General features: G+C 27.4%; 1 protein-coding gene and 1 pseudogene across 1 annotated transcript; one reads left to right on the plus strand and one right to left on the minus strand.

Annotated features, from left to right (window-relative positions):
- The first annotated feature begins 4,552 nt into the window (after nt 1-4,552).
- Nucleotides 4,553-6,754, plus strand: LOC145937440 (acyl-CoA Delta-9 desaturase-like). The gene is made up of 5 exons (XM_083040459.1): nt 4,553-4,697; nt 5,619-5,749; nt 5,835-6,040; nt 6,131-6,313; nt 6,439-6,754. Exons 1-5 carry the CDS (start codon nt 4,553-4,555, stop codon nt 6,752-6,754), a joined length of 981 nt encoding a protein of 326 aa, XP_082896585.1.
- A 945-nt stretch (nt 6,755-7,699) lies between these two features.
- LOC145937441 (uncharacterized) lies at nt 7,700-14,359 on the minus strand (annotated as a pseudogene).
- Nucleotides 14,360-14,561: the final 202 nt, after the last annotated feature.

A 14,561-nucleotide genomic window follows, 5' to 3' on the forward strand; every position in this document is an offset into this window, starting at 1 on the left:
TCCGTTTTCTCTGATCATTAATATACATTCATATGCACAGTTGAATAGTTTGACACGTTTGGCCTCAAAGGCGGTGCATCCAGTCTTTTCAGTCTTCACATAAAAGACAATTCGTTACGGACGCATCGCAGTGCTAATGGAGTAAACTTCGTGCGCTCTTATTCGTATACATATAAGTATACAAATAAATTTAATGATATAAAACCAAAGTAAATAACGTCCATTGCGAACTCTTTTGTGCATTATTGAATTTTTTCGATGGTTTCGATAACATCCTTGCCCGACGAAGTGAGTGTTATCATTCTGGGAGACGACAACATCAGCATTGAGGATGCCTTGAGTTTTATTTCCACGTGTAAAAAATTTTAGCATATATTATCGAACAATAACAAGTTTTGGGAGAAGAAATATTACGAGAGGTACTTTCTTATTTAAAAAATTTCTTTTATTTATTGTTAGACGACTTTTATTTATATATGTTTTTTAGTTTTTTATAAATTTCTTAAGTTTAAAAATTTTTTTTATATTAATTTTAATATTTACTGAATAAAATATCTCTGCGAAAATAGTAAAAAAAATAAGTTATTATATGTTATTACATTATTAATTGTGCCTATTGTTTTACTGCATATCGAATTTGCCTCACAATTTATTACAAACGTAATGTTATATATAGAACTTATTATACAAACGTAATATAAGATTGAAAATTAATAAAACTGAAATCTTAATGCATTTAAAAGTATAATGATTCATAACATGTTACGTGTCAATTTTAAGCAACGCATCGTTTCATAATAATTATTCGCTATTGTTTGTGGCTTGTGACATCTTGTTATCATAAATTATAATTAAAAATTTTTTCCTTGTCTAGACTTTATTATTACATAATGTGAGCATAAGAGTCAAATAGGACAAAAATTAATTTTCTTTGACTTTGCATTTTTCAAATCAATCAAAACTTTTCACGTGAAATATACATAAAATAAGAAAAAGTATTGTATACGTATTGTTTATTTATCCAAAATATTTTTTGTAGAAATTATAAATAATAAAATTTTCGTGAAGAATAGAGAAGTTGTCAAATTAAAAAATTAATATCTCTAGTTTAGTATCTATTAGACAAATTTTTTTATATAAATAGTTTAAATTAACAAGAAATGGCAAATTACAATTGTTATAAATAATTGAAATGTATAAATGTTTAATAATTTAAAAAAAAATCACTTTGTAAAATTTTTAAATAAATGCAATTTTATTCTCGATTTTATTTTGAAAGTGTACATATTTTTCATTTTATAAAGAATTAATGAACTCTATTTCTTATATATTTTTAATAAATAGGGCGCCGTCGCTGACTCAAGTAGCTTGACAACTTTTTCAGAAATTCTTTTAGGAAGATGTACAGTATAAATCACATAATTTATAATGTTGAATATAATCCACATAAAATTGAATATAATCCACATAATATAAATCACGTTTTCGTTATAAATGTTTACATTTTGAAAATTGTGCGGTGAAGATGATTTACTTAGATCTATGCAGAAATAATTTACATTGCCAAAATTACAAGTTTGTTAAACTTATTAGGAAAAAAAAGATAAAAGTAATACCTTGACCGACGTTTCTTATTCAATAAAAGTAAACTAAAATAAAGACAATCTTACAAACTCAGGTCATAAACCGAGAAGGTTGTCGTAGGACGCTGAAAGTCTGGATCTATAGAAAGAAAAGCAGCTTTTAGAGTAGTTGCTTACTACGGCGACGTCGTATTTCTTCAACAATATAATTTAACCACATATATACTAATAACCAAGTAGGATATATGCGGTTGAAAATATTGTGCCACTATAGTAAGCAGCTGTTCTAAAAGCTGCTTTTCCTTTGGCATATTTAAAAATTTAATTAACTTGTATATAAATCGATATTGTTTTAGATAGTAAGAAATTACGCCAAAGTAATATGTACTCGTCAAATTGTAATAGTGTTGCCTAAAAAAATTTATATATTAACAGTATGAATACATTAAATTATAATATTAACAGCAATATATTGTAGTTTATTGAATTCTACCATGGTGATTGTACAGAAATAATTCTATTCACATCATCCAAAACAAAGTAATACATCATTAAATCTTGAGCTGTGAGACGCAGAAGACGTTCCAATTTATTTTTTTTGTATTTTGTTAAATTATTATCGGACATCAGGGACACGTAACACTGTAGTTTTTTGATACAGTTTATACTTGCTTTTAATCTTTCCTCAAAATTTAAATGATTAAAATTTTTTATCTGTTTCTCTGCTTCTCTAAAAATTATATTTTTTTCTCGCAGTAGGACATTTAAAATTAAGATAAAAAATTCTAACAAATTATATCAAATAACAATATCAGTAATAACCTTTATCTTTTAAAGAATATATGAATTTATTAATTACATACATTTTAATATTTAGAAAATATAGATATCAATATGGATGTTAGAAAATATAGATAATAATATGGATGTTTGTTTATTTAATATAGAAATGTAATTACTAATTTAAGAAATTAGTTTCTTTATTCAAATTAATTTATTATTAATTTGTTATATGTGATATACGATTATATATGATTGTTAATTTACAAAATCAATTTTTTCATGAATGATTCTAATGATCGAAATTGGACAAAAACCTTTATTTCATCTTTTATCTAAACATACGAACATACGAACATCAAAACATTTTTCTTCAAAAGTGTATGTACATAAAATAAACAATACGTACTTTTTTATTCATCCAAAATATTTTTTTGTAGAAGCTAAAAACAATAAAAATTTTGTAAGAAATGAAGGAATTGTCAATTTTAGAAATTAATATATTTAATTATATTTATTGTAGAGATACTTAAAGAATGCATTTTAAAGCTAATTCAACAAAGTTTTTTATATAAATAGTTTAAGTTACAAGAAATTGTTATAAATAATTGAAATGTTAAATATCTAATAAGAGAAAGAAATTTGTATATAATTCAAATAAAAAGAGAGATATATATAATTTAAATAGAGAGAGAGAGGAGGGGGGGAAGAGAGAGAGAGAGAGAGAGAGAGAGAGAGAGAGAGAGAGAGAGAGAGAGAGAGAGAGAGAGAGAGAGAGAGAGAGAGAGAGAGAGAGAGAATCACAAATATTACTTTTAAACATTTTTCGAATATGAGGCATTGTCATTAATTCGAAATCAAGTAGCATAACTCATCGATTTCTTCGGAATTCTGTCGAAAATATGTACAGTATGTTTAAAATAATACATAATGTTAAATATAATCAACATATACAAATCATTTTTGATATAGTATTTTCAAAATTGTGCGGTATATTTCCAGTAAAATACATGATTGGAATATTGTATATAATTTGACCGTCACTTCTACTTTTCGTTTTTAATAGCAAATATTTTTTTCTTTGTAACGGATGTTATACCCTAAATGTCCTTTTTACCTGCATGTGAATTTCTATAGGCCCAAACTTTTGGAACCCTACCACTAACTTCTTGGTATTTAATTGATTTAAATTTATTAGGTCGCCGGTCAAGTCATCACAAAATTATTCACTATTATACAAGCAAATGCATATGGATACTAAAGGTAAAGATGACTATTAGGAAATTGTATACGTCAGTGCTCGGAATTAGTTGCCCTTTTCAGGCCGATATCTGAAGCGAGACCGTCGAGCCTCGAACGGTAGTTGGGGACCGAAGGCGTCGCTTCAGATATCAGTCCGAAAAGGGCAACTAATTCCGAGCACTGGTATACGTGATATCGATATAAATATACGCTGCAGTGTGTTATAAATGCAGTTATTGTTTCCCACGCAATTCATGTAGTCACACGTGTCTTAATCGATCGATCAATTCATATGTGTGATAATGGCACGTAATTAAAATTCAAATTTGAACATTTCATAGTGCGATATTCAAGTGAATCATATTTAAATACTGGTTAATCACAGATGTACAATAACCAATTATTTGAAAGGTAATTCGTTTGATTTATTATATACATATATTAGTTATGGTTTGCAATTTTTAAGCAAATTTACATAAGAAGTTTATTTTATAATTTATTTTACAGTCCGAATTATTATCTGAACTTTGTATGCAAATAAGTTTTTATATACTTGATAAAAAATTCTTCTGGTATGGTGGAGCGAACTGTTAAATTACTTTTACGCAGAACGTAATATATGTTTATTAGACAATTTCAACTCTAAATAACTTCAATAACACGCTCTTAATATATGAACATCGAGTCATGAAATAACACACCCTATATATTATATATATGCAAATTTATAATAGCGAAAAGTAGGAAAATAATAATAATAAATAATTACGGTTTCATCATAATTGTTTTAGAAAATTACTATGCGGTTTGTCATGATAAAGAAAGATTACACTTATTAGCAAAAATATGTGTTAGATATTTTTAGCGTGATATTCGAACTTATTTGACGTATCTATTATGAAATCTGTGCAGAAGGATCTAATAACCTGGTATCAATGGAGGTATCAATGAAAGATTCACAAAAACAACAAATCAATTACAAATGGACACCTGTTTGGATAAGAATAATTACATTAATGTACATTCATCTTGCCGGCATCTACGGATTATATTTGGCTTTCTTCTACGCTAAACTTTGGACGATCATTTGGAGTAGATATTTCTTATCTCTATTATTGTTATTATTATTATTATTATTAATTATATATATATTTTATCTAATTATTATTATTTATATATATTTTTTATCTGATTTGAGTTATATAATTTATTTTTATTGACTTTATTACCAAAAGTCCTGATGTCCTGATGTAACTTTAATATAATATACAGGGTGTTTCAGGAGGAATGATCAACATTCTAGGACATAATTGTATACATTATTTTAAGCAAAAAAGTTTATATAACAAATTTATATAATATATATGTGGCCCTATTCTGGACGGTTATAAAGATACAATGTACTCAGTTTTAAGAACGAATACATTCATTAACTTATTAGAACCAAATTCTATGAAACAATTACATGAAATTTTAAGCTTATAATATATTTGAATAATTGATATTAATAAATAAACAATAATTTTAGTTAATTAATAATTTTAGCATGAATGAATATGAGCCATTTTAATTACATGAGAAACTAAAAAGTTTAAACTAACACAGAACTTATCAAAGGTGACCTAATGACCTAAATTTAATATAACTGTTTCATAGCATTTGGTTATACTACCAATAAGTTAAGAAATGTATTCGTTCTTAAACTTAAGTTGCATTTTTATATCCATCCAGAATAGAATACATATTTATGTAAACTTTTTTGCTTAAAATAATATGTTCAATCATGTCCCCAGCGAGAAATGATTGGTCGAATCGACGTCGATTCAAGCACCATTTCTCACTGGGTGCTAGAATGCTGACCATTCCTACTGAAACACCCTCTATAATATATTCAAGAGAATTATGTAGCGAAAAAATTACTATTTAGATTATTTATAGTATATAATTTTATGAATCATATTAAAATTACATTAACTTATCGGCTTATGTTGTTATCGTTCTTTATAATTTCAGCCTTCGCCTTTTATATCGCCGGGATGCTAGGCATGACGGCTGGCTCTCATAGGCTATGGTCCCATCACTCTTATAAAGCAACATGGCCGATGAAATTAATTCTGACAATCTTCCAGACCGCTGCTTTTCAAGTAAGTACAATTTTAATTTTTCTTTTTGTTCTTTTCTTCTCTTATCGCGGTTATATTCATTTTTTTCTACACTTTTATGTTTCAGCGTCCTATTTATGTGTGGGCCAGAGATCACAGAGTGCATCATAAATTTACGGACACCGATGCAGATCCGTACAATGCGCGCAGAGGATTCTTCTTCTCACACATTGGCTGGCTATTGATTGCCAAACATCCGGATGTCGTTAAAAAGGGTGCTACAATCGATTGCAAGGATCTCGATCAAGATCGCTTCGTCGTCTTTCAGATGAAGTATGTCAATCGAAATTTTTTGCGAAAATAAGAGCTATTGTTATCTGTTAATGTTTTATTAATCAATTTCTCTTTATTCTCTTTATTCAGGTATTATGCATTTTTAGTACCCCTCTGCAGCTTTATTTTGCCAACATTGATTCCTTTCTGGGTGTGGAATGAAACTCTGTCGAACGCATGGCATCTCATCAACTTTTCGCTCTGCGTAAGTCATCACATGACCGCTTCGATAAATTCCGTTGCTCATATTTGGGGAACGAGACCATACAATAGGTACGCATTTATTTTGTTAAAAAAAAACCGCGAATAAAATTTAAGTCAATTGTTTATGATCATCTATGGTCTCATAGATATTGTGTGTATTCCTGTTTATAAATATTTACATGTTTATTATATAGCTCAATATCGCCCGTCCAGAATGCTGGAGTTTCTTTCGCGGCCTTGGGCGAGGGCTGGCACAATTATCATCATACTTTCCCTTGGGATTACAAAGCCGCGGAGCTGGGACATTACTCTCTGAATTTTAGTGCATTTTTTATCGACTTTTTTGCCTATCTAGGTTTGGCTTATGACTTGAAAACCGTACACGTTGACGTAGTCAAGAAATGTATTATTCGGAACAATATGCGATTAACGAAATTCGGTCAGTCCAATTTTTCTGATACGATCCCAACAGGGAATTCAGATATTGAATCGATAGTTCAAAATCGATAGTTCAAAAATCGGACAAACAAATGTCCAAATAAAAGGAAATTGCTCATTTATTATATTATTTAGACTGGTTTATACATGTTTATCGTTATATATTATTTCTTTCATGTAATGAGGTTAACTGAAACACGTGTGGTTTTGGAATTAATAAAGTTTCTTGTATTTTAAGACGAATGTGTGTGTGTGTGTTTATTGTTCGTGCTTTTACCCGCGCCAGCTCTCATTAGCCGGTTTTTTGTTTTTATTTTTTAAAACATTTATTTTTGTGTGTTTCATAAATGATAATTTTACTACGCTCATTTTTAATTTATAAATATAATCTGTATTATGACTTTATTTTTTAAATCTAAATCTCTAAATATCAGCATTTGCATAACTGAATAAAGGTTAAATAGTTGCATATAACGCAACAATAGACACAATAATCGATCAATAGAGTTCACTTCCTTCGTCACCTCCCCCACCCCCCTTTCTCACACTCTTTGTCGTCTCTAATTGAATCAGCGAATGTATGTATGTTAATATGATAATCTTTATTTATAAGAAAAATTTTTCAAATTTTTTCCTTTTATAGAATTTCAAAATTTATTTTAAAATTATTTAAGTAAATTTTAATTATTTAATTAACAATAACGTTTTAATAAATGTATCTAATTAACATAATCTTTTCAAAATCTTGCATTATAATAATTTATTTTTAACTGCATATTAATATTTTATAAGATTTATAATTCTATATTTATAAATTAAATTTTTATTGCGATGTTAATATTGCATTTTTAACTTTGTGATTTCTAGAAAACACTGTAAAATCTTCATAAAGAAGTTTAAAAATTAATAAATATAATAATTACATAATATAATAATTAATAATTAATTTTAATCATATAATAAATTTGATATTTAATTATTATAACTTTATTATATTTATATTTCGAAAAATACATTTTATAATAAAATATAAATACTATTGATTGGAGAACTTTTTAGAAGTACAGCGGTATCATCTGGATATTGTTTTGCTAGATTCTCATTTGGTAACATAATAAATACCTTCGAATCTAGAAAAGTATTGTCCTATTTCTATATTACTGATCGGTTTTGGTGAACATTTCCTTATACAAGCTAAAAAAAAATATAGTTTACATTTTGAAGAAAAAAATCATATAAAACATATGTGATTTAACAAAATGCCACATATATTCACCTTGTCGCACATAACATAATATATTATTCTCAGCAAGAATTATGTAATGGGGTTGAATTGAATTATCTCGATGGCCTTTACAACTGTGACAAGTGTAATAATATTCGTCCATATTACAATCGTTACAATTGTAAAAATATTCATGCAAATATGAAAATCTAAAATTTCTGTTGAATGAATATCTGCACAGAGATTCACATTTAAAATATCATCCTATTATTACGCCATCTTGTTGATGTCTTTCTCGAACAAAATAATATATGCATGTTACAATCATTCCAACTGCAAACCTAATTTCTCTATTCCTTCTTTTCAATTGTTTTCTTTTGTCAGATCTAATCTGTGCGTGTGTGGAAAATAAAATATAATAGAAGTTAATTATAATTAAAATAGTTTCTTTTCATATTATTATATAATATTAAAATACATTTTACGGTGTGTAATAAATTACCTGTATTCTCCTTGTAATATTTCTGTATTCAGTTGTAATATCCATATACTTAACTCCTTTCGTTAAACATTGGTTTAGAAGATTAGCAATGAAATTGACATTCCACTTGCCATGTATATTATGATTTTCCAGTTCTGTTTGGAAAAAAGTGACCATGCAATGTGTTGATTTTATCTAAAAAAAAAAGTCTTGAGAACAAAATTTTAGTTACAGACAAGAAGGTTTATTACTTTAACTCATTGCTTATAGAATATATTGACTTATTAACTTGACGTATTATTTACAAGACCTGTAATATATGCTTGTTATCTTCTAATTTATATATGTATATATCCGTCATCGCATGTGTATTGGAACCGCTATATGGTTTTTTGTCAATGTTTGACGGATAAAGAAGAAGATGTTCTTTGTTCATATGTAAACATACTGTATATTTGGAATTTGTATTACTGAAATATAATGAAAAATTTAAAAATAATATATAAAATATAAAACAATAAAAAATATACATTTATGTACATACATACATCATACATATATAATAAATGTTAATTGTAATCGATCCACGATTACTCTAACATTTGCAATAAACTGTTTAAAAATATTGTTTGTAAATCTGTCAATTGAGGAATTAATTTCGCTTTTAAAATTTAGCAAAGTTAATAAAAAATTAAGAATAAAAAATTTTTTATATAAAAAGTAAACAATTACCTAACATTTTTCTTTAATTTTAATTCTTTTTAAATAGATTACATTTATAATTTAGCATATAAAGTTAATTTGTTATTTTGTATGTGTTATCAGAGTTATCAATAAATTAATAATATTTATCAATAAAATGTAATTTATAAAATAAAACTATTTATTAAAAAATGTGCTAAATCTTTTTGAAAAAAATTAATACAAACGATTAGTAATCACTGATCACATTCTTATACAAACCTAATATTGCCTTAGAAATGTGATATTGTACATTTCCTTTAATTCATACGCATATGTACGTTCAATTCCTTATAATATTTTTTATACAAATAAATATAATTTATTATTTGATATTTAAGATTTATTAAAATAAACACTTTGTAGATAAACATTTGTAAAGTATATAAACATGATAATATAAATTAATAAATGTAAAAATAAATTATGAAGTATGTCAACATGTCAAAATAAATTATAAGAAATATCAAAAACTATTAATTTTTACTGATTGTAAGTTTACATATGAATGTGTGTTTATATACAGAACAAACAAAAAAATACTGATTTCTGTACAAAAAGTTATATTGTTCTATTTAAAAATGTTAAGATTTAATTTTTGTCTGGAAAAAGGAAACTATGATTGTTATTCTGTGTATGTGTATTTACTATATATATATATATATATGTATGTTGTTTTCTTTTATCAGATCTAATCTGTGCGTGTGTGAATAATACAATATAATAAAAGTTAATTATAATTAAAATAGTTTCTTTTTATATTATATATATATATATATATATATATATATATATATATATATATACATATGTGAATTTTTATATACCTATGTACATGAGAAAGTCTGAATACATTAAGATAAAAGCAAGAAAGAGCCCGTAATCTAAAATTATATTTACTAATTCGGATTCCATAAGATACAAACACAATAATAACAAAAACAATTTATAAGAGTGCTGTGTATGCCAAGTCTTCTGGCAATAATGTGAAATGTAATAGTTAGAAGATTCCTTCGAACTAATTCTGAAATCTATAACATGTCTTAAATTAGAAAAATTATATTCAATATTTAAATGATATAAAACACATAGTTATGCTCTCGCCAGCGCATAATAATAATCTATAATTATAAATTATAATATTTGACATAATTCGAAATAACTTACGTAATTTATATATTTGTTTTCTAAATTTAATGTATTCAAGAATTGATAGAAATCTAAATCAGAGAATATGAATTCTTCAAGTATAAACATAATTTGCTCCACTTCTGTTGGATTCCAGAAATTGTCATAGATATTGTAGTCTCTCCAAAAATAAAATTACTCAAAGGACGTCGAGAATATTGAATGCTTCGGATTTTTATCTCTAAGGCGACATCGTATTTCTTGAGCAATATCATTTAATCACATACATAATAATCGAATAGGATATATGCGGTTGAAAATATTGTACCACTATAGTAAGTAACTGTTCTAAAAGTTGCTTTTCTTTTAGCATATTTAAAAATTTGTTTAGCTTGTATATAAACCGATATTGTTTTAAAAAATGGGAAATTAGGTCAAAGTAATATCTACTTGTCAAATTGGAATTGTATTGCCTGAAATAATTTATGTATTAACTGTACGATTACACTAAATTATAATGTTAATAGCAATATAGATTATTGAATTCTACCATTATAATCGTGCAGATACAATTCTATTCAATTCATCCGATACATAGTAGTACGTCATTGACTTTTCAGCTATAAAACGCAACCCCCTATTTTTTATTGCATATTCTTGTAGCCCTTGTCGAGACGTTTTCAAGACACTACCTATTGATGTCTCTTACGCAAGCCGTTCCCAAGATATGAAGCTTTAAAATTGACATACCGCCGGCATTTGCATTTCCGATGTACACCGCGGGGAGGTTGTTCAGTCGAATTTGCATATCAAGTAGCTCTAAAAAGGACCTGGGGAGATTAAAATGGGACACCCTGTATATATATATATATAGTCGTGTTAAGTGATCGATGATGACGAATGCTGCAGAAAGATGTGCTTATTGTTTCGATGTAATAACTTCATCAATATGTTCTATATACTTCACGATTTTCCTCACGTGTGTTGATAAATTGCAATACAAATAATAATTATCGACTACCAAGCGCTTATGTTATTCATGTTGCGCCATTATTTATTAATTATTGCAATGTATAGACGAGAGATGCATACACAAAATAGTGCTTTTGTATATATGCGGCATATGCAAGGCTATCTGCAGGGATGTAATATTCAATGTAGAAGAACTACACTAACATTTGTATGCCAGCGTTTATACGATTCACATCTGGTAAGACAAAAAGACAAAAAGAAAAAAAAAGAAAAAAGTCACATTGTTTAAAATTGCATCTATGTGTGTGTGTGATTTTTTCTTTTTGTCTTTTTGTCTTAATTTTTTACGCGGGGAAATCTTCATAGATACCCTCCGATCTTATTGTCAGAAGAAGTAATGTCAAGTACGGATTTTGGTCTTGAAGAATCAAGGTTTCTCTGTTTTTTTCCGGTTACTTTAATTTGACTACCAAATATATTTTAATGATAATACTTTAACGAGAATTTGCTGAAAAATACTTCAATATATAGATTGTGTTTTTGAAGAATATAATATATGAAGAAGGTAGCACAATATTTGTATAATTTTTTGTTAGATATAAAATATATATTTTGTTATACATTAATATAAATATTTATTACTTTATTAATCGTATTATTATTATTACTTTATTAATGTTTTTTCTAATTAAATAACTAATTAAAAAATATTTATTTTTTTCATTAAAAAATAAAAATTTATTTAATATTAGTTAAATAAAGAAAGAAAAGAGATTTAATTATTATTTAAACCTATATATAAACATGATTATGGATACGTTAAAAACTTATTGACGTTACATTATAAACCGGATAATTATAAAGTTATGAAAAAACGCTTATATAACGTTTATGTGTTGGTGGGGTATCATTAAACGTATCACATAATTTACTGCTTATATATTATTTATATTCTTCCTTACGTAATGCTTTTTTTACATCGTAATTCACTTCATTGCAATGCTTTGCATGTTTCTATTCTTTTATCTATATCGATGATGAAGATATTTTCCGCAAATTGTTATCTCGTATAAATCATGCATTTTGATCACTTTAATTACACTCGGCCAAAAAAAAGCGATATACTTAAAAAGTAGTAAAAAATTGTGAAAGTTTAAGAATTTATAACTCAGCTAATAATTATGATATCGAGATGTTTAAAAAACGAAAATGAAGCTTGAAGTAGTTTAGGAAAATTTTAGTCTGAATAATAGGATATTTGCAGGGTTTTCGCTGGTACGAGTTCGGCATTACTTCTTCTGACAATAAGATCGGAGGGTATCCATGAGAATTTCCCCGCGTAAAAAAAAAAACAAAAAGAAAAAAAAGAAAAAGTCATACACACACACATAGATGCAATTTTAAACAATGTGACTTTTCTTTTTTTTTTTTCTTTTTGTCTTTTTTTTTTTATACACAAGCTTGTTAATGACCTTTGATCTTCAAAACAAAAAAAGAGATATTTCGACATTATTCATTACTATAGTTCTAAACTTCAAAAAACAATATGTTTTCAACGAAGCGTTTGCGAGCAAACTTCCAGATAAAATTTTTGTGTGTTTTGAGGTCGTAAACTTTTTGCGTGTTTCATGTAAAAAAATATTTATATAAAAAAATTTCTTTTAATTATTTTAAAATCTTTATCTCTACGACAAATATATAATTGGTAATATTTATTTTTTAAATTCACTACTTTTCTATTTTTTAAGAAAATTTTATTGTTTATATTTTCAGCAAACAAATGTATTGGTTGAATAAATAAATAAATACAAATAAATATTTTCTTATTTTATGTATATTTTACGAGAAAAAAAATTTACGATTAATTTAAAAAATACAAGTACACAGAATGTCGACTTTTGTCCGATTTGACTATTATGCTCATAATTTAATAATTAAGTCTAGACAAAAAAAGTGTAAAATTTTAATTTATGATAACATGAGTCACGAACAATAGCGAGCTTCTTATCAAATTTGTATCAAACACGCAAAGTTTAGAATCGATAGACGTAACTTGTCACGACTCGTATTTTTAGATGCATTAAAATTTTGGCTTTACTCAATACTGTATTAGGTACAATCCTTTAAAAAATTTTAGATACTTATTACAATCGTATTTGTTATAGCTCGAAATAGCTATAACTACTTATATTACATCCGCTTGACAACGCGCTGGCCGCGAAGAAACCACATTTGCAGCGAGACACGCGCGAAAGCTAAATGTTACAAAAATGCAAGCGAAGCGAAGGAGACTTCGAATTTTCTTCGCTTGCATCCGGGACTTTGACCAAGAGGGCCTGTTACCAGGCACCCCCTCCGATCAAAAGATTCCAAAATCCGGCTATAAAACCGAACAGTAGACGCGCTCGCAGTAGTCGCAAATTAAGAACCGAATTACGAGTAACGCCATCGCTAAGATATTAACATACCTATGTACGCGAACCGCCGAATGTTCTAAGTTGTACCAACGTCGCCGAGCGACCGTAATCCTAAATCATTCGAGGATACGACGCGAGCGCGAGTACTCTAACGAATACAGGAAACAGAATAAAAGTGTAAAACAAGTTGAAATAAATAAGTGTATTAACAAAGAAAAACTACAATCTTCTTCATCCCGGACCGGACCATCCTGACGCCCACGGATTCCTACCCCAAATTCGACGCGACCCCTGTGCCTTACTCGAGGCACACAACATATTAGATTGTAATATTAGAAATAAGTTGGATGTGCAATGAAACAATAGACGCTATTAGTATTGTAACAACACAATAATTTTAATTTTACTTTTTTGACTATTAGTTTTCGCAAAGATATTTTGTTAATTAGAAATTAAAATTAATATAAAAAAAATTTTTAATCTTAAAAAAAATTTATAAAATAATTTATTAATTAAATGTAACCAAATAGAATAAATTTTTTTTAAATTTACCTCTGGTAAAATTTCATTTCCCAAAACTTATTATAGCTCCGTGTTATATGCTGAAATCTTTTACACGTGGAGGTAAAACTCTCGACATCTTCAATGCTGATGTTGTCGTCTCCCAAAATGATAGCAGTCACTTCGTCGGGCAAGGATGTTATCGTAGCCATCGGAAAAAGTTCAGAATCAAAAGATCTCGCGACGCACGTTATTTAGTGTGGTTTTGTATCACTAATTTTATTTATATACTTATGTATACGAATGTGAGAGCACAATATTTATTCCACGCGATGCGTCAGCCACGAGCACTCTATCTTGTGTGAAACCTAAAAGGACCGTAGATGCACTCGCCTTCGAGGTACAAAGGTTCCA

This window comes from Prenolepis imparis, unplaced genomic scaffold, assembly GCF_030444845.1.
Source record: "Prenolepis imparis isolate NDT839.2.m4 unplaced genomic scaffold, iyPreImpa1.0 SCAF_6, whole genome shotgun sequence".
NCBI lineage: Eukaryota > Metazoa > Arthropoda > Insecta > Hymenoptera > Formicidae > Prenolepis > Prenolepis imparis.